Source organism: Myxine glutinosa, chromosome 5 (genome assembly GCF_964187855.1).
Source record: "Myxine glutinosa chromosome 5, kmMyxGlut1.1, whole genome shotgun sequence".
NCBI lineage: Eukaryota > Metazoa > Chordata > Myxini > Myxiniformes > Myxinidae > Myxine > Myxine glutinosa.
Window position 1 is genome coordinate 181677789 of NC_136265.1, and position 23946 is coordinate 181701734.

A 23946-nucleotide genomic window follows, 5' to 3' on the forward strand; every position below is an offset into this window, starting at 1 on the left:
AATGGTGGTAGAGGCACTGCCAAAATGGGGGTAGAGGCACTGCCAAAATTGGGGTAGAGGAACTGCCAAAATGGGGATAGAGGCACTGCCAAAATGGTGGTCGAGGAACTGCCAAAATGGGGGTTGAGGCACTGCCAAAATGGGGGTAGAGGCACTGCCAAAATGGGGATAGAGGCACTGCCAAAATGGGGGTTGAGGTACTGCCAAAATGGGGGTTGAGGCACTGCCAAAATGGGGGTTGAGGCACTGACAAAATTGGGGTAGAGGCACTGCCCAAATGGGGATAGAGGCACTGCCAAAATGGTGGTCGAGGCACTGCCAAAATTGGGGTAGAGGCACTGCCAAAATTGGGGTAGAGGCACTGCCAAAATTGGGGTAGAGGCACTGCCCAAATGGGGATAGAGGCACTGCCAAAATGGTGGTCGAGGCACTGCCAAAATGGGGGTAGAGGCACTGCCAAAATGGGGGTAAAGGCACTGCCAAAATGTGGGTAGAGGCACTGCCAAAATGGGGATTGAGGCACTGCCAAAATGTGGGTAGAGGCACTGCCAAAATGGGGATTGAGGCACTGCCAAAATGGGGATTGAGGCACTGCCAAAATGGGGGTAGAGGCACTGCCAAAATGGGGGTAGAGGCACTGCCAAAATGGGGGTAGAGGCACTGCCAAAATGGGGGTAGAGGCACTGCCAAAATGTGGGTAGAGGTATGCAATACTCATTGATGGGTGTGCAATGTTCATTTATGGGTAAACAATGTTCATTTATGGGTATGCAATACTCATTGATGGGTGTGCAATGTTCATTTATGGGTATACAATGTTCATTTATGGGTATGCAATACTCATTGATGGGTGTACAATGTTCATTTATGGGTATGCAATACTCATTGATGGGTGTGCAATGTTCATTTATGGGTATACAATGTTCATTTATGGGTATGCAATACTGTTGGCACATGTGTGTGCAATGCTGCATGCTGGGTGTGTCATATTGAAGGCACTCGTGTGCCCAGTGCAGAGGGCTTGCCTCTGTAGTGCAGGTAGAGGACGTCATTAAGATATGGGGTGCGGTACATGGGGTGTTCTTTGCAGATTTGTTTCAGCAAAGTCTTGGTTATCCTGCACACAAATAGGGTAATGACTGCAATGGAGGTGGTGGTTGTGGTACTTATGCCCACTTAATAAATCTTGAAACTGTAAATATCAACAACAAAACAAAAGTTTCCCTTTCATTTTCTTGCTTAGTACATGAACAGGAGGGCATACCTTACATAACCAGCAGAATTAGCATAATCAATTGAACATAATAATCACTGGTACCACCAAATGAACATACTTCATATGAACACATCACAACTTCATTATCATTAAACATATTGTTATGGCCCGGGGTTCGGGGTCCACCACGAGGGGGTTAGCCTCCGTTCCCTCCCGAACTTACCGGACCTGCGGCTGCTGCACACGAATAACTTCGTACTTTGGCAGGTTGCGAACCAGCAACTACGAACGCCAATTGGTCCGTCGCGCGATAGCAGGGTCCAATCGTCTGACACTGCTTACCTGTACCACGTGACGGTTTCAATCGGGGAATGTACCCTCCAGAGGTGTACCACTTTCTTTTGTTCCTGGATGGAAATTTAGATGGCCGAGCAACCGTTGGTACACGCCAGGTTGATGCTAATTTTGTTATGGCCGATCGCTACTCTGGGTGCGAGCAATGGCGGTCCAATGGAAGAAAGATCACGTTTCTGCTGTCACTATATCATGGGGCCACGGAGCCAGTCAATGCATTGTGCTAATTTGGGGTGTGCGTCTGAACTATGATTAAGGTTGAGCCTAGCTGGTGAGGTGCGCAGCATGGTCTTTTATAGAGTGCTGATAGCCCATAACCAATTAGTCCTTTATCGGACTGCCAAATTGCAATTGCAATCGCACCTGCCAGAATACCCCACCCCCAACCCCCAACCGAGACCAGGTGTATTTAATAGGAAAGGTCACAAGGAGGATGGGAATACAGAAAGAAGCAATACATTACCGATGACAATAAAACTCCTTACCCACTACGGTTCATTGCACCCACGAAGCAACGAATGATTGGAAGGTTCCTTAAATAGCCTATGCCTTATTGGACACAATCATTCCAGACGAGATGGACAAATGAGTGACGAGACAGAAATACCCGGCAATGCCCGGCAGGATAACTCTGGACTTAGGGGACACGAACAGGCACCGACCACGGCCTTGCAAAGGTTTGAGTCTGGCCTGAGAGGAGAGAGATGGCTGTGGCAGGCAGGGAGGGGCATGGTGGAGAACAGCGCTTGGAGGGACATTGTTTGAAGGGAAAGCTCCTGGCACTCCCACACAGGTTTTCATGGTGACGTCAAATGGACAAATGAGTGACGAAATGAGTGAGATGGACAAATGAGTGACGAAACAGAAATACCCGGCAATGCCCGGTAGGATAACTCTGGACTTAGGGGACACGAACAGGCACCGACCACGGCCTTGCAAAGGTTTGAGTCTGGCCTGAGAGGAGAGAGATGGCTGTGGCAGGCAGGGAGGGGCATGGTGGAGAACAGCGCTTGGAGGGACATTGTTTGAAGGGAAAGCTCCTGGCACTCCCACACAGGTTTTCATGGTGACGTCCCAGGCTTGTCTCTCCTCCTACTTTTATAAGATCTGGCCCAATCCGCTGCCGTGACACACATAGCCCCATCTCTCTCGGCCACCATTGGTCTGTGACACAGTGCATTTGCGGGGAAATCCTTCCCGACTTCACTAAACAGGGCTGCTGGTGGTCGGCGTGGCCGTCCTGGGTGTCTCGCCCAAACCTGTGCTTAATGGCCTACCGGGACGCTTTAAAACAACATAAAAGACAGATTACGGAGGGTAGAACATTAAATAAAGGTTCAAAGGGATGGGGTTTATAGACACACACATTGGGGACGATGGATATCATCTGTCTACATATAAAGTGACACATATCTAATACCACGATTAAATTAACTCACACTTATTCAAACATACTTAATATGGGATATTCCAACTAAATTATGCTTTGCAACGTTAACCTCCAGAAGTCATTTCCACAACAATATTATCTCAATCCAACAGTTTATCAACTTAAATTCACTGGGGGTGAAGGAGCATATGGGATGTGGAGGATTGGAGATGAGAACAGTGGGACAAGCATAAATATCAATTACCAGGCTGTTTTATACATATACTAGCAGGTAACCCGGTACCACTGGGCTGTTTTATACACATGCTAGCAGGTAACCCGGTACCACTGGGGTGTTTTATACACATGCTAGCAGGTAACCCAGTACCAGCGGGCTGTTTTATACATATACTAGCAGGTAACCCAGTATCACTGGGCTGTTTTATACACATGCTAGCAGGTAACCCGGTACCACTGGGCTGTTTTATACACATATTAGCAGGTAACCCGGTAACAGCGGGCTGTTTTATACATATACTAGCAGGTAACGTGGAACCACCGGGCTGTTTTATACACATACTAGCAGGTAACCTGGAACCACCAGGCTGTTTTATACACATACTAGCAGGTAACCCAGCATCACTGGGCTGTTTTAAACACATGCTAGTAGGTAACCCAGTACCACCAGGCTGTTTAATACACATACTAGCAGGTAACCCAGTACCACCAGGCTGTTTTATACACATATTAGCAGGTAACCCGGTACCACTGGGCTGTTTTATACACATACTAGCAGGTAACCCGGTAACAGCGGGCTGTTTTATACATATACTAGCAGGTAACGTGGAACCACCGGGCTGTTTTATACACATACTAGCAGGTAACCTGGAACCACCGGGCTGTTTTATACATATACTAGCAGGTAACCCGGTACCAGCGGGCTGTTTTATACATATACTTGCAGGTAACCCGGTACCACTGGGCTGTTTTATACACATGCTAGCAGGTAACCCGGTACCAGTGGGCTGCTTTCTACATATACTAGCAGGTAATCTGGAACCACCAGGCTGTTTTATACACATACTAGCAGGTAACCTGGAACCACCAGGCTGTTTTATACACATACTAGCAGGTAACCTGGAACCACCACGCTGTTTTATACACATACTAGCAGGTAACCCGGTACCACCAGGCTGTTTTATACACATACGAGCAGGTAACCCGGTACCACCAGGCTGATTTATATACAGTGCATTCAGAAAGTATTCAGACCCCTTCACTTTTTTCACATTTTGTTATGTTGCAGCCTAATGCTGAAATCGTTTAAATTCATTTTTTCCCTCATCAATCTACGCTCAATACCCCATAATGACAGAGAGAAAACAGGATTTTAGAAAGTTTTGCAAATTCATTAAAAAGAAAAAACTGAAATATCACATTGACATAAGTATTCATACCCTTTGCTATGACACTTTAAATTTAGCTCAGGTGCCTCCCATTTCTCTTGATCATCTTTGAGATGTTTCTACACCTTGATTGGAGTCCACCTGTGGTAAATTCAATTGATTGGACATGATTTGGAAAGGCACACACCTGTCCATACAAGGTCTCACAGCTGACGATGCATATCAGAGCAAAAACCAAGCCATGAGGTCAAAGGAACTGCCTGCAGAGCTCAGAGACAGGATTGTGTCGAGGAACAGATCTGGGGAAGCCTACAAAAAAATTCTGCTGCATTGAAGGTTCCCAAGAGCGCAGTGGCCTCCATAATTCTTAAATGGAAGAAGTTTGGAACAACCAGGACTCCTCCTAGAGCTGGCCGCCCGGGCAAACTGAGCAATCGGGGGAGAGGGCCTTGGTAAGAGAGGTGACCAAGAACCCGATGGTCACTCTGGCTGAGCTCCAGAGATCCTGTGTAGAGATGGGAGAAACTTCCAGGACAACCATCACTGCAACACTCCACCGATCTGGGCTTTATGGCAGAGTAGCCAGACGGAAGCCTCTCCTCAGTGAAAGACACATGAAAGCCCGCTTGGAGTTTGCAAAAAAAGCACCTAAAGGACTCTCAGATTGTGAGAAACAAGATTCTGTGGTCTGATGAAACCAAGATTGAACTGTTTGGTTTCCTTGTGTTAGTTAAATAGGGCTTAAGGATAATTCCCAGTATGTAATTGCCTCCTGTGATTTCCCCTTATGTTTTTACATTCACTTGGCCAGCCAGGCAGTCGGCCCCATGAACCGACAACACCGACAAGCCCGACGGAAACCCAGCACATTCCTCATCGAGCTAAACCCCCCCCAACGACCACCGACATAATGTGAACATTCTCAAAGAGATAAAACTCCACCCCCAGATGGATTGTAACAGAGAGACCATGCCCTGAGCTTCGTAAGGAGACATGGGGTGATGGACAGAACTCGAGCGATTGGTCAGGGGTGACGTCAGAGCAAGCTCACTCGGGCTGGAAAAGAGGAAGAAACCCTCTCGGTCGCTCTCTGGGTCTCTTGGCACAAACAAGGAAGGCGCCATTTTTTTCCTTTGTTCGTGCTGTTTGATTTGGCTTCGTGGCGGGCGGACACCTTTTTGTCCCTGGCTTGGCTGTTCCTGGCTCTTGTGCGATCATATAGAGGAGGAAGAAGAATCTGTCCCTCGCTCTCTCTGGTGTTGCGGGTTGGATCGGGCGTCACGCTTCTCTTGGGTGGCTCGTGAGGAGAACTCTGCAGTGCTTTGGGAACTCTCTCATCGTGAAAGAAGGGGTGTTGGTGAACTATGGTGTTTCTCGTGGGAGGTGGAGCCGCGTTGCGTTTCGGAGGGATTGGAGAGCGAGGCAGGACTGGCCACACGAATTTCCTCAGGTTTGTGGCGCAGTGAGGAGGAACTTCGCGCCATCTTGTGCGTTTCCCGTGCGGGCGGCTGTGGGCCCCATTGGACTGCCGACGTTATTCAACGACTTTGTCGAGACCAGAGCTGAGTGCCAGCAAATAAAAGGGAGGATTTTCTTTTTATTTGCTTTAATCATTCCCCTGTCTGTTTTCTTGTCTACTCTAGTAGCTCATGGTGGTTGAGTATGCACTTTATTGTACAGACCTAAACTCTTCAGGAATCCACTAATTGAAGGTCCAGGAACAATATTTGGTTGGTAACACATTTGCCACTGACGGCGAAATAGCTGAAATGGCCATACCCCTTTTTGGGCCACGCCCCCTTTTTTGCCGTGCCTGTATCTACAGAACCGTTGGACCTAGGAGGTTGCCCGACCACTCAAAATTTGCGCAATGGCCACATTATGGGGGGTCAGTAATACATTTTCATATCCAAAAGTCAATGGTTTTTAAGATAATTGCCAAAAACCGATTTCAACATGTTACGAACTACAATTGTATGATACCACCAAGGCCACAACATTATATGACACTTATACCTTTTGCATCATCCTATTTTGGAATTTACTTATTTGGATTTCTACACTTTTCGCCTTTACTACAGCCACAAAACGTGACACATTTAATGTTCCTGTCTCTGCAAGTGCACGTTTTGGTACTCATACATGCTCTTGGGCATTTGCATGGAGGAGGCAGGTCATCGGGCCTGCACGATACTGGCAGTATCACTGGTGTTATGCCAACGTCCGTTGCTTCATACCCATACTGGAGTGGATCTGGTTTGGTGACGGCAGGAGTTGGGGCTTGCAACCACATCTTACACTGAAGAAATGCTCGCTTTATGTGTTCTCGTAGCGTTGATGAACAGCACACAAGCTGGTTGAAGTCCAGTTCTTTCTTGGAGTTGTGGTACTGCTCCCATCGATATTCATCGAAAGTGGAACAGTCGGTCTTCTTTAATCCAGACACAAGGAACTTTTCAGCATTGCTTGTTATCTGTGGTGACAGTTCTTCTACACCAAACCCTTCCAGTAGGGAGAGATCGATGGATGCTTTCAGGCCAGACAGCTTTGGACCCACCTTGCTGGTACTGTCGCAACCGCTGAGAGCATGAATGGCTGGGAGACACGACACCAAACCGTTGTCCAGTTGATCAACCAACATGTGGACTGGTACAGTTTTCTTTGTTTTCCGGTTACCAAGCTTCACGTACAGCTTTTGTAGTTGCCAGGTTGTGTTGAAGTGGAAGATGAGGTTGACAAAGACATCTGTGTCAGGCGAGTCGACCAAGACTGATTGAACCCCGTGTTTCACAACACCATCATTAATATGGAACATGATTCTGTCGTCGGCTTCTTCTTGGTTGCTTGAGAGCTCTGCGATCTGTGTTTCAGTGCCAGCTAACAGTTTCCTGCATTCACCCCCATATACTCCTCCAAAGAATATTTCCTTGTCCGACTCGACATTCTGCAGCATCCACTTGAAGACATACTCCTGCAACCGAACTTTGTTCAACATTGAGCTCCAGAACATATCAAGATCGACAGGGAGTTTCTGATTGTCAGACCCAATGGTGATTGTGATTTGTTCTGAGGAACTTCGCTGTGCCCGTTCCATTTGCTTGATTGATGATTTTTGATAAACATCAAAAATAATGTCTATTCTTGTGGACACGGAGCCTGTAGCAAGAATCCTGTTGGAAAGACTCTCAGCCAATTCCCCGAATGTGTGAAGGCCCATCTTTTTCATCGGTAGTTTACGCACAAGTGCCATGAAGTCCACTATTGTCATCTGAGCGTCACTCTTTACATTCCTCGTCTCCTGTGGAAGGCGACTGACAAGTTCCCTGGCTAAGGAGGCTTTATCGGGCTTCTTCAATTTGATGCCATCTTTACATTCAGTGGTGAGGAACTGGGATGTGCTGGTCAATTCATACTTCAGGAGTTCTAGCATGCTGTACCCTCTTTCTCTAGCATAGTCAATGTACCTAACCGTTTCCGCTGCATCCTTTTTCGCCATCGATTTCTTCGCTGTGAACGGAGTAGAAGTACGTTTCACGAAAACAGTCTTGCGGTTGGTAGGGATTGTATCATGTAGGTGCTTCTCCTTATCCTGAAATCTGGTCTCAACAAACTCTTCATAACTCTTCTCACCAATTTCCAGGCATTCAAGTAATCCGTCGACAACCTCCTGGGGAATGTCAGCTCCAGTAGAGATGTTCTGAAGTCTGATTCCAGCGTCGAACGGATTGTTGATGGATTTTATGTAATCCAGAAGGGCCTTTGCACGAACATGGCCAATCTTCGTAGAACTTGGATTGAACTCATGGTGTAGGCTCAGCTCACTGTCATCTTTGTCTCCCAAGTTGCACCATTCCAGCAGCTGTGCCACATGAAGATCTTTCTCATGCTTTAGGAGATTCCATAAGGCTACTGCTTCTTTCTGTCTGGTCATCCCAATGATACCTCCAGCAACCTTGGCGGGTTTATTGTAACACTTCTCGAGTGCCATGTCAAATCCTACTGCACTGCCTTGTCGGGTAGTGTGGTACATCACCCATCCACCATCTGTAAAGCATCTGTAGATACCCGGGAACTTCCTTTGTAGGTCCAGGCAATCTTCAAGGAACAGCGTACCCCATCTGCTATAGTTTGTCCGGCCAAACCCGAAGAACAAAGGCATGCACCTCCGCACAGCTGAAACGACAAAACACCCATGACCGGAATTTCTAGCCATGTCTAGACTCTAGTCTAGACTCTAGACTAAATTCTAGTCTAGACTCTAGTCTAGACTCTAGTCTTGACTCTAGTCTAGACTCTAGTCTAGTCTAGACTCTTCAGGAATCAAGTAATTGAACAATAGGAACAGGAACAGGAACAATTACGAATAATATTGTAGTTCGTAACATGTTGAAATCGGTTTTTGGCAATTATCTTAAAAACCATTGACTTTTGGATATGAAAATGTATTACTGACCCCCCATAATGTGGCCATTGCGCAAATTTTGAGTGGTCGGGCAACCTCCTAGGTCCAACGGTTCTGTAGATACAGTCACGGCAAAAAAGGGGGCGTGGCCCAAAAAGGGGTGTGGCCATTTCAGCTATTTCGCCGTCAGTGGCAAATGTGTTACCAACCAAATATTGTTCCTGGACCTTCAATTAGTGGATTCCTGAAGAGTTTAGGTCTGTACAATAAAGTGCATACTCAACCACCATGAGCTACTCTAGTAGTCTGAGTGGAGACGTCTCAAGTTAGTCAGAGGAAACAATGTTGATTTACCTCACCATTCATTTTATTTCCGTGCTTTATTATTTCATTAAACCATTATTTGTTGCATTTCATTTGTTGTATTGTTGATTTTCCTTGTCTCGTTTCTGTGTTTGCGGGATCGAGGAATAAACCTGTGTGGCAGCTGTCTGTAAAGATAAGAACCTTGGTCCCATTCCGCGTGCGCCAAAAAAAGGTTCCTACCAATTTTCGGCTTATTCGCCTCGGCAAACTGTTCAAGCAAACTGTTCGGCTATCTGCCGCCCATGATCTTAATCACCGGCGACACGACAATATTCTTCAATTAAGAAATGATAATTAATCGATCACGTTTCCAAGGCAAGGCGCGTTTGAATTGGCCGAAAGAAAATAGCGGTGCAAGAACCCAGAGAGTGGCAGTGGGCTGACCAAGATGGCGGGCCAACATATTGGTAAGGCTTTTTCGGTTTTTTTATGAGCACCTCATTAATCATCTTCAAAAAGGGTGTTATAACACACCCAAACACCCAGTTTTCATCCTTGCAATCGGTTGGCGGTCCAGGTGTGTACATGGAAAGTTTGGGTCCGCTAGGTTTCATGGTTTTGGAGTTATGGAGGAGACAGATGGACAGACGGACGGACAGACGGACACTGCCTTTTATTATTGGAGATTTTAAAAAACATTATTTAAATTTAAAAATAAAATTTGTATGTTTAATTTGTGAATTAAAAGCATATATTGGGGGAGGGGGTGGTTGGAAGGAACAAACACGATTGTAGGGAGAGAAATGCACAAACATAGACGGCACATTCAACTTTTGATAAGACCCTCTCACAGATATCACAATCATAATAAAGGTACATATAATCATGCATCCATACTCCATAGCTCAATTACCTATCATTCCTGCCAATATCCATGTAGACAGAGATAAAGAAAATAAAAATACGCAAGGAAAGGTAGTGGCAGTAAAAGACAATGGTACTCTTCATGGTTGTGGCACATCCCCATTACAATACCATGGCATACACAAGCATCGTGTGTCACATCACAATCAACTACCTGTGAGATCAAGGGAAATGATTTTTAAAATGAACTTCCATTGCTGACAATGCACAGAATGAGAAGTAAACTGTTAGGATTCGGATAAGGGTTATGGTTATGGTTCGGGTTGGGGTTGGGGGTTAACCAGTTAACCCCAACACTCCAACACTTGTCTTTTTAACACTTGTCTTCAAATAGTAATTTGAAGGAGAGGGGAGGAAGGGGTGCAACAGCAACAACAAAGGACAACACAAGCGCACATCCACAAGTACAACTACGAGGCACTCGGTAGAGCGCATACCTCCACCAGGTGAACAGTTTACATTTTGTATCCCACTGACAGGTCAGATCTGGATCCGGACCTGAACCAGAAACGAATCGGCTTGTTCCTAGCACTTAACCAACTCCTACACAACTTTTTGAGATGTCGTGCTACATATCGTGTATGGCCCTATCTCTCAATGGTGAAGAATCTCTCCCATCTCTCCTTACCCTTGGTATCTTTCCCAGGTATCTCTCCCACTACACACACAATGTTGATGAAACTTCACCACAACCTTCATCATCCGTGATTTACCGAAGTTTATTCAAGGAATTGGAAAAATTGGGGTCTGATGAGGTACACGGGGTGGGAGGGGGTTGCCCCCACAAATAGGTGTTTTTATGTTTGTATATTTAAAGTCTTATGATTATGTTAGTATGGTTGTACATGCTGCATTGAAATTGGTTTAAAATACCTTTAGTGATGTAGTAGACTGTTTATTCTACCAGGTGAGCGCCAGGAGTATCACCCCTATGTTTGTCTTATCTCATCTCAATGGTGAAGAAACCCAAACCTAAGCACCAAATTTCGTCTGAATTCGTCCACAATGCTTTGAGATATCCTGCTCACAGACACACAGGGGTGAAAACAAAACCTCCGTCCACCTTCGGTGGTGGATGCACGTGAACACCTTCTCTATTTGCCTACTCATTCTCAGCATGTGTAATCCTTCTTGTTCCTGTTTCTGGACCTATCAAGTTCCATTTTGAACCTGATCACCGTTCTTACTTCCACATGTACCTTCCTGGTAGGTTATTACCTGTGTTTCCTCTGAACCAATAAAAGCCTGTTTTCTCCGCTCTTGTTTTCTTCTTCTTTATCTTAATTCCCTACTCTGGTCCTACCCCTCTCCAAAATCTCAAAAATGGGTCCAGTCTTTCAATTTCCTTTAATATCTTAAACGCTTCTCTTCTATTCCCAAAATATCAGCAACTTATTTCAGTGTCCAGGTACTTGAGGATAAACAGTATGGTGTATGGGAGTGTTTGTGTTCGACTCAAACGAACCAACCTGAACTTTATAACATGCTTAAGACTGCATTTGGGGTTCAATATTCAAAACAAACAGATTACCTTGGTCCAACATCTTTCACTGTGTTCGTGTTGTCATCCGCCTTTGATTCTCCTGGTCCATTGCTCCGTAGAAAGGTTTCTTCATTTTTCCCTCTTCTGCCTGCACCTCCATCCTCTGCACCACCCAAGCTGTACTCCCTCATTTCCATCATTGCCTCACACTCATCCTCCTTTATTCTCTCTTCTGCACTTTTCCCATCTCCATTATTATCGGCCACATCTCCTGATTTCCATTTTTCTTGCTCAAAGGTTTCTGAGATTACATCATCAAAATCCTGAATTCGTTCATTTTCACAACCTTCCTGCATTCCTTCTTCATGCTCAATACCCTCTTGGTTTCTCTCGACATACTCACGTCCTTTGTCAATTATTTCTTCATCCTCAAGGTCCTTCTTGATGATGATTTCATAATGAAGATCTTCTTGGATGACGTCTTCATCTCCCTTGATTTTACCATCATCCTCCTGGATTGTACCTTCATCCTCTTGGGTTTGTCCTTCATCCTCTTGGGATTGTCCTTCATCCTCTTGGGGTTGTCCTTCATCCTCTTGGGTTTGGCCTTTATCCTCTTGGGTTTGTCCTTTATCGTCTTGGGCTTGTCCTTCATCCTCTTGGGTTTGTCCTTCATCCTCTTGGGTTTGGCCTTTATCCTCTTGGGTTTGGCCTTTATCCTCTTGGGTTTGACCTTTATCCTCTTGGGTTTGACCTTTATCCCCTTGGGTTTGGCCTTTATCCTCTTGGGTTTGACCTTTATCCTCTTGGGCTTGTCCTTCATCCTCTTGGGTTTGGCCTTTATCCTCTTGGGTTTGGCCTTTATCCTCTTGGGTTTGGCCTTTATCCTCTTGGGTTTGACCTTTATCCTCTTGGGCTTGTCCTTCATCCTCTTGGGTTTGGCCTTTATCCTCTTGGGTTTGGCCTTTATCCTCTTGGGCTTGTCCTTCATCCTCTTGGGTTTGGCCTTTATCCTCTTGGGTTTGGCCTTTATCCTCTTGGGTTTGGCCTTTATCGTCTTGGGCTTGTCCTTTATCCTCTTGGGTTTGGCCTTTATCCTCTTGGGCTTGTCCTTCATCCTCTTGGGCTTGTCCTTCATCCTCTTGGGTTTGTCCTTTATCCTCAAGGTCCTTCTTGATGACGATTTCATAATAATGCTCCTCTTCGATGACTTCTTTATATCGCTTGATTGTACCTTCATCCTCCTGAATTGTACATTCATCCTTCTGGATTGTACATTCATCCTCCTGGATTGTACATTCATCCTCTTGGGTTTGTCCTTCATCCTCCAGGATTGTGCCTTCCTCCTCTTGTGTTTGTCCTTCATCCTCCAGGATTGTGCCTTCCTCCTCTTGTGTTTGTCCTTCATCCTCCAGGATTGTGCCTTCCTCCTCTTGTGTTTGTCCTTCATCCTCCAGGATTGTGCCTTCCTCCTCTTGTGTTTGTCCTTCATCCTCCAGGATTGTGCCTTCCTCCTCTTGGGTTTGTCCTTCATCCTCCAGGATTGTGCCTTCCTCCTCTTGGGTTTGTCCTTCATCCTCCAGGATTGTGCCTTCCTCCTCTTGGGTTTGTCTTTCATCCTCTTGGGTTTGTCTTTTATTCTCAAAGTCCTTCTTGATGATGATTTCATAATGATGCTCCTCCTCGATGACTTCTTTGTATCCCTTGATTGTACCTTCATCCTCATGGATTCTACCAACATCCTCCTGGATTTTACCTTCATTCTCATGGATTCTACAATCATCCTCCTGGATTGTAACTTCATCCTCTTGGGTTTGTCCTTCATCCTCCAGGATTGTGCCTTCCTCCTCTTGGGTTTGTCCTTTATCTTCAAGGTCTTTCTTGATGATGATTTCATAATGATGCTCCTCCTCGATGACTTCTTTGTATCCCTTGATTGTACCTTCATCCTCATGGATTCTACCAACATCCTCTTGGGTTTGTCCTTCATCCTCCAGGATTGTGCCTTCCTCCTCTTGGGTTTGTCCTTTATCTTCAAGGTCTTTCTTGATGATGATTTCATAATGATGCACCTCTTCAATGACTTCTTTATATCGCTTGATTCTACCTTCATCCTCCTTGATTCTACCTTCAACCTCCTGGATTGTACCTTCATCCTCTTGGGTTTGTCCTTCATCCTCCAGGATTGTGCCTTCCTCCTCTTGGGTTTGTCCTTCATCCTCCAGGATTGTGCCTTCCTCCTCTTGGGTTTGTCCTTCATCCTCCAGGATTGTGCCTTCCTCCTCTTGGGTTTGTCCTTCATCCTCCAGGATTGTGCCTTCCTCCTCTTGGGTTTGTCCTTCATCCTCTTGGGTTTGTCCTTTATCCTCAAAGTCCTTCTTGATGATGATTTCATAATGATGCTCCTCCTCGATGACTTCTTTGTATCCCTTGATTGTACCTTCATCCTCATGGATTCTACCAACATCCTCCTGGATTTTACCTTCATTCTCATGGATTCTACAATCATCCTCCTGGATTGTACCTTCATCCTCCAGGATTGTGCCTTCCTCCTCTTGTGTTTGTCCTTCATCCTCCAGGATTGTGCCTTCCTCCTCTTGGGTTTGTCCTTCCTCCTCTTGGGTTTGTCCTTCATCATCTTGGGTTTGTCCTTTATCTTCAAGGTCCTTCTTGATGATGATTTCATAATGATGCTCCTCTTCGATGACTTCTTTATATCGCTTGATTGTACCTTCATCCTCCTTGATTCTACCTTCAACCTCCTGGATTGTACCTTCATCCTCTTGGGTTTGTCCTTCATCCTCCAGGATTGTGCCTTCCTCCTCTTGGGTTTGTCCTTCATCATCTTGGGTTTGTCCTTTATCCTCAAAGTCCTTCTTGATGATGATTTCATAATGATGCTCCTCCTCGATGACTTCTTTGTATCCCTTGATTGTACCTTCATACTCATGGATTCTACCAACATCCTCCTGGATTTTACCTTCATTCTCATGGATTCTACAATCATCCTCCTGGATTGTAACTTCAACCTTCTGGATTATACCTTCATTCTCTTGGGTTTGTCCTTCATCCTCCAGGATTGTGCGTTCCTCCTCTTGGGTTTGTCCTTTATCTTCAAGGTCCTTGTTGATGATGATTTCATAATGATGCTCCTCTTCGATGACTTCTTTATATCGCTTGATTCTACCTTCATACTCCTTGATTCTACCTTCAACCTCCTGAATTGCACCTTCATCCTCTTGGGGTTGTCCTTCCTCCTCTTGGGTTTGTCCTTCAGCCTCTTGGATTTGTCCTTCATCCTCTTGGGTTTGTCCTTCATCCTCTTGGGTTTGTCCTTCATCCTCTTGGGTTTGTCCTTCATCCTCCAGGATTGTGCCTTCCTCCTCTTGGGTTTGTCCTTCATCCTCCAGGATTGTGCCTTCCTCCTCTTGGGTTTGTCCTTCAGCCTCCAGGATTGTGCCTTCCTCCTCTTGGGTTTGTCCTTCATCCTCCAGGATTGTGCCTTCCTCCTCTTGGGTTTGTCCTTTATCTTCAAGGTCCTTCTTGATGATGATTTCATAATGATGCTCCTCTTCAATAACTTCTTCATATCGCTTGATTCTACCTTCATCCTCCTTGATTCTACCTTCAACCTCCTGAATTGCACCTTCATCCTCTTGGCTTTGTCCTTCATCCTCCAGGAGTATGCCTTGCTCCTCCTGGGTTTGTCCTTCATCATCAAGGCCCTCATATATTCCTTTCACGTTATTATGTACCTTCTCAATTGGTCCTTTTTCCATGTTGATTGTTTGAAAGCCATGGTCCTTTTTGATCCCCTCTTTACTTTTCTGAACTACTTTTTCATGTACCAGTATTTGAATTCCTCCTTTATTCTCATGACCCTTTAGGATTTCTCTTCCACCCTTCGGTTCATCCTGGATTTCCTTTTCATCCTTAAAGTCATGGTCGATTCCCTCTACATCCTCATGGACTCCTTTGGTATGCACAGGGCTCTCATGGGTTCTTTCTATCCCTCCAGGGAACTCAACCACATGACCTCCATCTGTAAGGTTCTTATGCATTTCTCTTGCGTACTCATCATAAGAGAGTTCCTCAGCACAAGCAGGATATTCACGAGTTATATTTGTATTTTTCACACTGCTTCTCTGCACCGTCACTCTTTCAGGACCAACAGCTTCATCGTTGGTGCCAGAACCCAAGGTCTCTTGAACATTCTGTGTTACTGTATCTGTGGTCTCCACTGCTGCCATCTCCTGAAAAACAAACAAAAACTTCTCACTTACTTTTAATAAACTGCAAGTTATACTGGTATAAAGCTATGAAATGTTCATACCATTGAAGTTCGTTTTTTATGCATTTTCAATCGTTAATCCTTCAGGTGAAGATGTGACAACGCGTTACAAGCGTTATTCTGTGCATCATCGTCCTGTAGAGTGACGTAAGAGTTGGAGATTGGTCACCTCAATGGGTCACCCCCCCCCCCCCCCAAAAAAAAAAGCACCCAAATATTTGACAACAGGATGGTTTGTAAGGTTACACAAGGAAACTAGAACGGCACTCAGTAGAGGCCAGGTGAACAGTTTACCTTTTGTATCCCAAAGTGGACTAGAAAATCACAATACAGAATCACATTTAATCAAAATTATCCGTCCACAACCTTTTGAGATATCCTGCTATGTTTCGTTTTTGGCCCGATCTCCCAATGGTGAAGAATCACGTAAAAAATTCTAGTAGCCGGATCCGGATCTTCACCAAAATCTAATCATTTCGTCCTCGTCACATTCGCTACATCTCTGCCAAATTTCGTCCGAATCCGTCCACAACGTTTTGAGATATTTTGTTCACAAACGGACAGACAGACAGACAGAAACACAAACAGGGGTGAAAACATAACCTCCAATCCACCTTTGGAGGCGGAGGTGATTGGACGCAAGAGGACGCCATTCGGCCTATCAATCATAAACACCAGACCAACTATATCCATCAATTGAATTGGGGAATGAGGGGACGACATGCACAACACGATTTGATTCAACTTGTCACTCATTTGATTAAAGATGGATTGTTTTTACCATACCGTACCCAAAACAAAATGGGGTGCACAGGAAGAGACTGTGAAATGATCTGGATTAGTGGAACTACCCATTTTAACCACCATTGACGAGTGGGTGGACCATGGTATCAATCACGCTGCACCGTAGTGTAAAAGCATGGTGTTGGCTTTACGGTTGGGGTGCTGGCCCGGGATTCGAGGGTCCCGAGTTCGAATCCCGGTCGGTCGTTGAATTAACACTAGGTGGGGTCGACTCGGCCTGTCATCCTTCCGAGTTGACGGAGGTCGGCGAAATGGGAGCAGCTTACTGGGATGAGTGAGCTACCTGAGATTCCTGCGTGAGAGTGGCGACCACACCAGGATTGGGCCTAATACCATAGTGAAGAAACTGCTTCGGCAGCCATATGCATTTGATGATGCAGGAGTGGACATCATCACGTGATTATGGCCGAGCTAGGAGTGGACATCATCACGTGATTATGGCCGAGCTAGGAGTGGACATCATCACGTGATCATGGCCTAGCTAGGAGTGGACATCATCACGTGATCATGGCCTAATCTGATGATGCAGGAGTGGACATCATCACGTGATCATGGCCTAATCTGATGATGCAGGAGTGGACGTCATCACGTGATCATGGCCTAGCGAAGAGTGGGCATCATCACGTGATCATGGCCTAGCTAGGAGTGGACGTCATCACGTGATTATGGCCGAGCTAGGAGTGGACATCATCACGTGATCATGGCCTAATCTGATGATGCAGGAGTGGACATCATCACGTGATCATGGCCTAATCTGATGATGCAGGAGTGGACATCATCACGTGATCATGGCCTAGCTAGGAGTGGGCATCATCACGTGATCATGGCCTAGCTAGGAGTGGGCATCATCACGTGATCATGGCCTAGCTAGGAGTGGACATCATCACGTGATCATGGCCTAGCTAGGAGTGGACATCATCACGTGATCATGGCCTAGCTAGGAGTGGACATCACGTGATCATGGCCTAGCTAGGAGTGGATATCATCACGTGATCATGGCCTAATCTGATGATGCAGGAGTGGACATCATCACGTGATTATGGCCTCATCTGATGATGCAGGAGTGGACATCATCACGTGATCATGGCCTAATCTGATGATGCAGGAGTGGACATCATCACGTGATCATGGCCTAATCTGATGATGCAGGAGTGGACATCATCACGTGATCATGGCCAGCGAGGAGTGGATATCATCACGTGATCATGGCCTAGCTGGACGCGGATCCTGCTGTGCTCGCTTTACACATTAATAAACAACATCATTGCAGCTTAAAGTGATATTTACAAAATGTTTAATTCATTCTCAAACGACTTTTGGGAAATGTATCGTTTCATTTAGCGACCTGTACTGTAGAAAAGGTACGCGACTTAACTACTGTACTTCAGCTCAGACCTGTGATGATATATAATTAATGAACGGACTTTGTCGCACACAACCTGTGCACTTTTTAACAGCACGTTTCATTTCACCTTTAACGATACCTTTGGCCTCTTGGTTATCCTTACATAAGTATTTAAAGGACCGACCAGGAATACGTTGTAAATGGTAAGTTTTACAAACACAAAAACATTGTTTCCTCAGGACGAGTCTCACCTCTGCGTTTCCAAATGCGCTCCCTCACCATGACAACAAGGGGTTCCTCTTCTTCATTCCCCAAGACTCCAAAGTGCTTCAGATCCCATGTGAGGAAAATGAACCACTGATCATTCTTCGGAAGACGTTAATATGCGCTGCAATCATCATCATCATCATCATCATCATCATCATCATCATAATCATCATACTAAAATACACAATATGGTGCTTGTCTGTCTTTCGGACCGAGATATGTACATTCGCTCGTCACTTATGCAATCTCAAGCAAACTTGACAGGACTAAAGGTCACGTGATGCAGGTTGTCGCGACTTAAATCCCCCTCCCTCTCTCACTCATCCCAAGGGAGTTTTCCTGCCAAGCGGCTTGCGAGTTGAGGAGTATATCCCTATTTTATTAGCTTATTGTGGCGTTTTTCAATGGCGTCTTTTCATAACAAACACGAATGACAATTGCATAGAAAGGATTACATTAATTACAAAACAATATGAATCCTAATAATATCCTCCGTCCCCCAAGCGGTGTTTCCCCCTCAACCAAACACCGTGTTTCCTTGTATAAACATGTTATAAACATGTTATCCTGGAGTTTTCGTGGGAGCAACGGTCTCCACCAGCAGTATAAAATATTATAAACCGCAAACACGTTTGATTACCTTTTGAAACAGTCGCTAATTTTCTTTAAGATGAAACATGAGAATCTGCAGCTGCGCCCATACGGAGCGGGTGGATTCGTGGGTATAACGTGTAAGTTGGAACAAACACACTTTAGTTGCGAGAAAAAGAACTTTTAATATATACAGGTTTAGTAGTTGCCGAAGACGACAAGAAGAGGCCATTTCGTTGGGTACAAAGGTTGTTTATTGTACAGAAATCTCCAGCAACTGCTCGCGAAGTCCGCGAACGGAAGTCGTAACGGCTTATATAAAACAAGCACCCTCTTCGGAGGGCGTGGCTCCAACAGCCGCGCGTGCGTCACGACCGCACAACCAAAAGCCCGTGTGCGTGGGTTCGACCAAACCCATCGTATTGTTAACCGTCACATGCGGGCGGATAAGTTAACCGCGACAAGTGAATAATGTAACCGCGACATGTGAATAAGGTAACCACTACACAGGTACATATGTGTATATATATGTATATGTATATGTATATATATATATATATATATATCTATCTATATATATATATATGTGGCGGACACAAAAGCCCACTGGCGTGGTGACATCATTCCACGCACCAAGTGGGCGGTGGCCACGCCCGAGGGGTAGGCGTGGCCTCATGATATACACCGGGCGACCAGCCCGGAGCATTTCAGTGTTACAGTGTAGTCTTACAATAAAGACGTTTATATGTTACCGCTTGTCTGCTTCCTCCTTGCTCACAAGCAGCGCGCGTAACGCCGCGCTTTACTGGTGACCCTCGACGTTGGATCTGCCGTAGCGATCCTTCCGAACACGACGCCATTGCAATGGCCAACGACAAGGCAATGGCCATTAAACTTCCCGAATTTTGGGAGGCCCAGGCCGAAGTCTGGTTCGTTCAAGCCGAAGCCCAATTTCAGCTTCGGCGCCTCACCAACGACGACCTGCGCTACTGCCATGTCGTCGCCTCCCTCAGGCCCGGCACGGCCGCTCGAGTTGTGTCCGTCCTTCGCCACCCACCGGACGGCCACAAGTACGAGGCACTCAAGCGGCTACTCCTAGCCACGTTCGGCCTCACGGACGACGCACGGGCCGATCGCCTCCTGGATCTCCCCGAGCTCGGTGAGACGCGCCCGTCGGTCCGAATGGACCATATGCTGTCACTGTTGGGCGACGAAGCCCCCGGTTCGCTATTCCGGGCGCTTTTCCGGCGCCAACTTCCAGCGCAGGTTCGCCTCGCGTTGGCCGGGACTGAGCTAACGGAACCCCGAGCATTGGCCGCCAAGGCGGACAGGTACTTCGCCGCTTCGGACACGCGGGCGAGCGTCGGCGTGGCCGTCACGGCCCTCGACGCTGATGTTCAGCAGCATGTTCCACAGCATCAGCTTCTACAGTGCACTGATGTTCAGCAGCATGCTGATACGCACCTCGTGAACGCCGCCACGCCCCGCCCACCGCCGCGGCGAAAACCGCCACCGCGGGGAAACCCGCCAACTCCACCGGCCTGGCGGAGCCAACCGCGCTCCTCCAGCTCCACCACCTGGTGCTGGTTCCACGCCAAGTTCGGCCACGAAGCTCGGCGGTGTCATCCGCCGTGCTCCTTCAACGGGTCGGGAAACGCCCGGGCCGGCGCTCAATAGTGGCGATGAGCGCCGGCCGTTCGAGCAGCCTGCTGTTCATAACGGACACCTTCTCCGGGTGCCGTTACCTGTGCGACACGGGAGCGCAGGTGAGTGTCATTCCCGCCGGCACGTCAGACAAGCACGCCGCGGGTGGGGGCCCCGCGCTGCTTGCCGCGAACGGGACGCCCATCCGTACGTACGGAAAACGCTGCCTCTCTCTGCGGTTTGGAGGGCAGGTTTTCCGATGGACGTTCGTCACCACCGACGTGCCCATGGCACTGCTTGGCGTGGACTTCCTGTGCGCTAATGGGCTCCTGGTCGACGTCAAGCGCAGACGGCTTGTCCAGGCCGAGACGTTCAGCTCGCTCGCTTGTGCGTTGCCCAGCTCAACGAGCGGCTTGCCAAGCGGCTTGCCGAACGATTCGGTTCCAGCCACGTTGGTCTGTACGCTTCCGGTAGCGGACGCATTCACCCGCCTCCTCGCCGGCTTCCCGGCCCTCACGCGGCCCACCTTCTCGGCGGGGGCCGTCAAGCACGGGGTGGCCCATCACATCCCCACCGTCGGGCCACCGGTCTACGCCCGGGCACGCCGCCTCGAGCCGACGAAGCTGGCGGTGGCAAAAGCGGTGTTCGCTACCCTGGAGCGACTCGGCATCGTTCGGCGCTCAGAGAGCGCTTGGGCGTCGCCGCTGCACATCGTGCCGAAGCCCGGCGGGGGATGGCGACCGTGCGGGGACTATCGCCGTCTCAATGACGCCACGACTCCCGACCGCTACCCCGTCCCCCACATTCAGGACTTTTCCGCCCGTTTGGCGGGCAGGTCCTTCTTCTCGAAGGTGGACCTCATACGCGGCTACCATCAGGTCCCCGTCAGGCCGGAGGACGTCCCGAAGACGGCGGTCATCACGCCATTCGGACTCTTCGAGTTCCTGCGCAAGCCCTTCGGTCTGAAGAATGCGGCTCAGGCGTTCCAGCGACTGATGGACAGCGTCCTGCGCGACTTGGATTTTGTCTACGTCTACCTGGACGATATCCTCGTCGCCAGCGCGTCCCGCGAAGAGCACCTACGCCACCTCCGCACGCTCTTCGAACGCCTGGGCCAGCATGGCCTGATTGTGAACCCCGCAAAGTGCCGGTTCGGCGCCGCCACAATCGATTTTCTGGGGCACCGTGTCACCAGGCATGGAGCCGTCCCCCTGCCGGCCAAGGTGGAGGCGGTGAAGGGGTTTCCGCGCCCCCGCACGATCAGAGGGCTGCAGGAGTTCCTGGGCATGGTGAACTTTTACCATCGGTTCCTGCCCCGTATCGCCCAGCTCCTGCGCCCCCTGCACGAAGCTCTCCGAGGTAAGCCGGGCAAAGGCGACGTTACCTGGACCGAGCAGATGGACACGGCGTTCACGGGCGCGAAGCTCGCCTTGGCTAACGCCACCATGCTCGCGCACCCGGCGCCCGATGCACCGATCGCCCTCACCACCGATGCCTCGGACTACGCGGTGGGCGCGGTGCACGAGCAATGGGTGCGTGGAGCTTGGCAACCGCTGGCGTTCTTTTGCCGGCAGCTTCGCCCGCCCGAACGCCGTTACAGTACCTTCGACCGCGAGTTGCTCAGACTTCACTTGGCGGTCAGGCACTTCCGCCATCTGCTCGAGGGCCGGGCGTTCACTGCCTTCGTCGACCACAAGCCGCTGATCTTCGCGATGAGCAAGGTCACCGAGCCGTGGTCGGCCCGGCAGCAGCGTCACCTCTCGGCCGTGTCCGAGTACACGACGGACATCCAGCACGTCGCGGGGAAGGACAACCCGGTGGCGGATTGCCTTTCCCGGGCCGTCGCCCACGCAGTCCACCTCGGCATCGACTATGCCCGGATGGCAGCGGACCAGGCCGCTGACCCCGACGTCCAGGCCTTGCGGACCGCCGTCACGGGCCTCCGCGTCACCGAGGTGCCGTTCGACGGCGCGGGCGTGGCCCTCTTGTGCGACGTCTCCCTCGGGCGTCCTCGCCCCATCGTGCCCGCGGGCTGGCAGTGCCAGGTGTTTGACGCCATCCACGGCCTGTCCCACCCGGGCGCGAGGGCCTCCCAAAGGCTGATCGCCGACAAGTTCGTCTGGCATGGCCTCCGGAAGGCCGTCCGCGGCTGGGCCAGGACGTGCCTCGCGTGCCAGCGCGCCAAGGTGCACCGGCACACCCAGGCCCCGTTGGCCCCGTCACGGTGCCGGAACGCCGGTTTGACCACGTCCACGTGGACCTGGTGGGACCTCTGCCCCCCTTGCGGGGTTTCACCTACGTCCTCACCATGGTGGACCGCACCACCCGGTGGCCGGAGGCCGTGCCCTTGGCGTCGACAACGGCGGCCGATGTCGCGCAGGCTTTCATCGCCACCTGGGTCGCCCGGTTCGGCGCCCCCTCAGACATCTCATCCGACCGCGGCCCCCAGTTCACCTCGGAGCTCTGGGGGGCGGTTGCGCAGGGGCTCGGGGTCCGGCTGCACCGAACCACGGCCTACCACCCCCAGGCTAACGGCCTGTGTGAGCGATTTCACCGCTCATTGAAGGCCACGCTCCGGGCCACCCTCCGCGACGGCGGCTGGGTCGACAGGCTCCCCTGGGTCCTGCTGGGCCTCCGGACGGCGCCCAAGGAGGACCTGCGCGCATCCGCGGCGGAGTTGGTCTTCGGGCAACCGCTGCGGGTGCCGGGCGAGTTCCTCCCCGACTCCACAGCACCATGGTCCGCGGCACAGCAGTGCTCCGCTCTGCAAGAGACCGCCCAGAGGTTAGCCCGGTGCCAACGGCATGCCACGGGCACCCACCGACGAACGTCGCCCCGGAGCTTCGCACGGCGGAGTACGTCTTCGTCCGCCACGATGCCCATCGGACACCACTGCGGCCCCCGTACGACGGGCCTTTCCGCGTGCTGGAGACCGGGGCGAAGCACTTCACCCTGGACATCGGCGGTATTCCTGACCGCGTTTCGGTAGACCGCCTCAAGCCGGCCCACCTCGATGTGGACCATCCACCGCCAGTGGCCCGACCCCCACGTCGGGGCCGCCCTCCTGCGGGCGGACCCCCGGCACCGCCCAGCCCCGCCGCCACGCCGCCTCCCGGTCCTGCACCCATCCCAGGGGCAGCCAGGGGCATCCCACCTGGCATCCCTGCACCCCGGACGCCGCCGATCGCCAGGGGGCACTTCGGCCGGGTCATTCGTCTGCCCCGCAAACTGGCCCTCCAGGTGCGCGGGAATTCTGGGGGGGCGCGTGTGGCGGACACAAAAGCCCACTGGCGTGGTGACATCATTCCACGCACCAAGTGGGCGGTGGCCACGCCCGAGGGGTAGGCGTGGCCTCATGATATACACCGGGCGACCAGCCCGGAGCATTTCAGTGTTACAGTGTAGTCTTACAATAAAGACGTTTATATGTTACCGCTTGTCCGCTTCCTCCTTGCTCACAAGCAGCGCGCGTAACGCCGCGCTTTATATATGTATATATATGTCAGTCACTATGCGACCTTCATATCATCAGTGGAGAACCGCC

General features: G+C 49.4%; 1 protein-coding gene across 2 annotated transcripts in view; it reads right to left on the bottom strand.

Annotated features, from left to right (window-relative positions):
- Positions 1-19050, bottom strand: part of DNAAF1 (dynein axonemal assembly factor 1) — a 46666-nt gene extending 27616 nt beyond the window's left edge. For both annotated transcript variants that reach the window (XR_013623644.1, XM_078779205.1), the window contains exons 1-4: positions 18808-19050; positions 18152-18288; positions 11509-15713; positions 1026-1117 (exon numbers count right to left, since the gene is read on the bottom strand). Coding sequence is in view for 1 of the 2 variants with exons in the window: in XM_078779205.1 (XP_078635331.1) it covers positions 1026-1117; positions 11509-15710 (4294 nt within the window). In the remaining variant the exon portion in view is untranslated. The remainder of the gene's footprint in view (positions 1-1025; positions 1118-11508; positions 15714-18151; positions 18289-18807) is intronic.
- Between the last annotated feature and the right edge of the window lie 4896 nt (positions 19051-23946).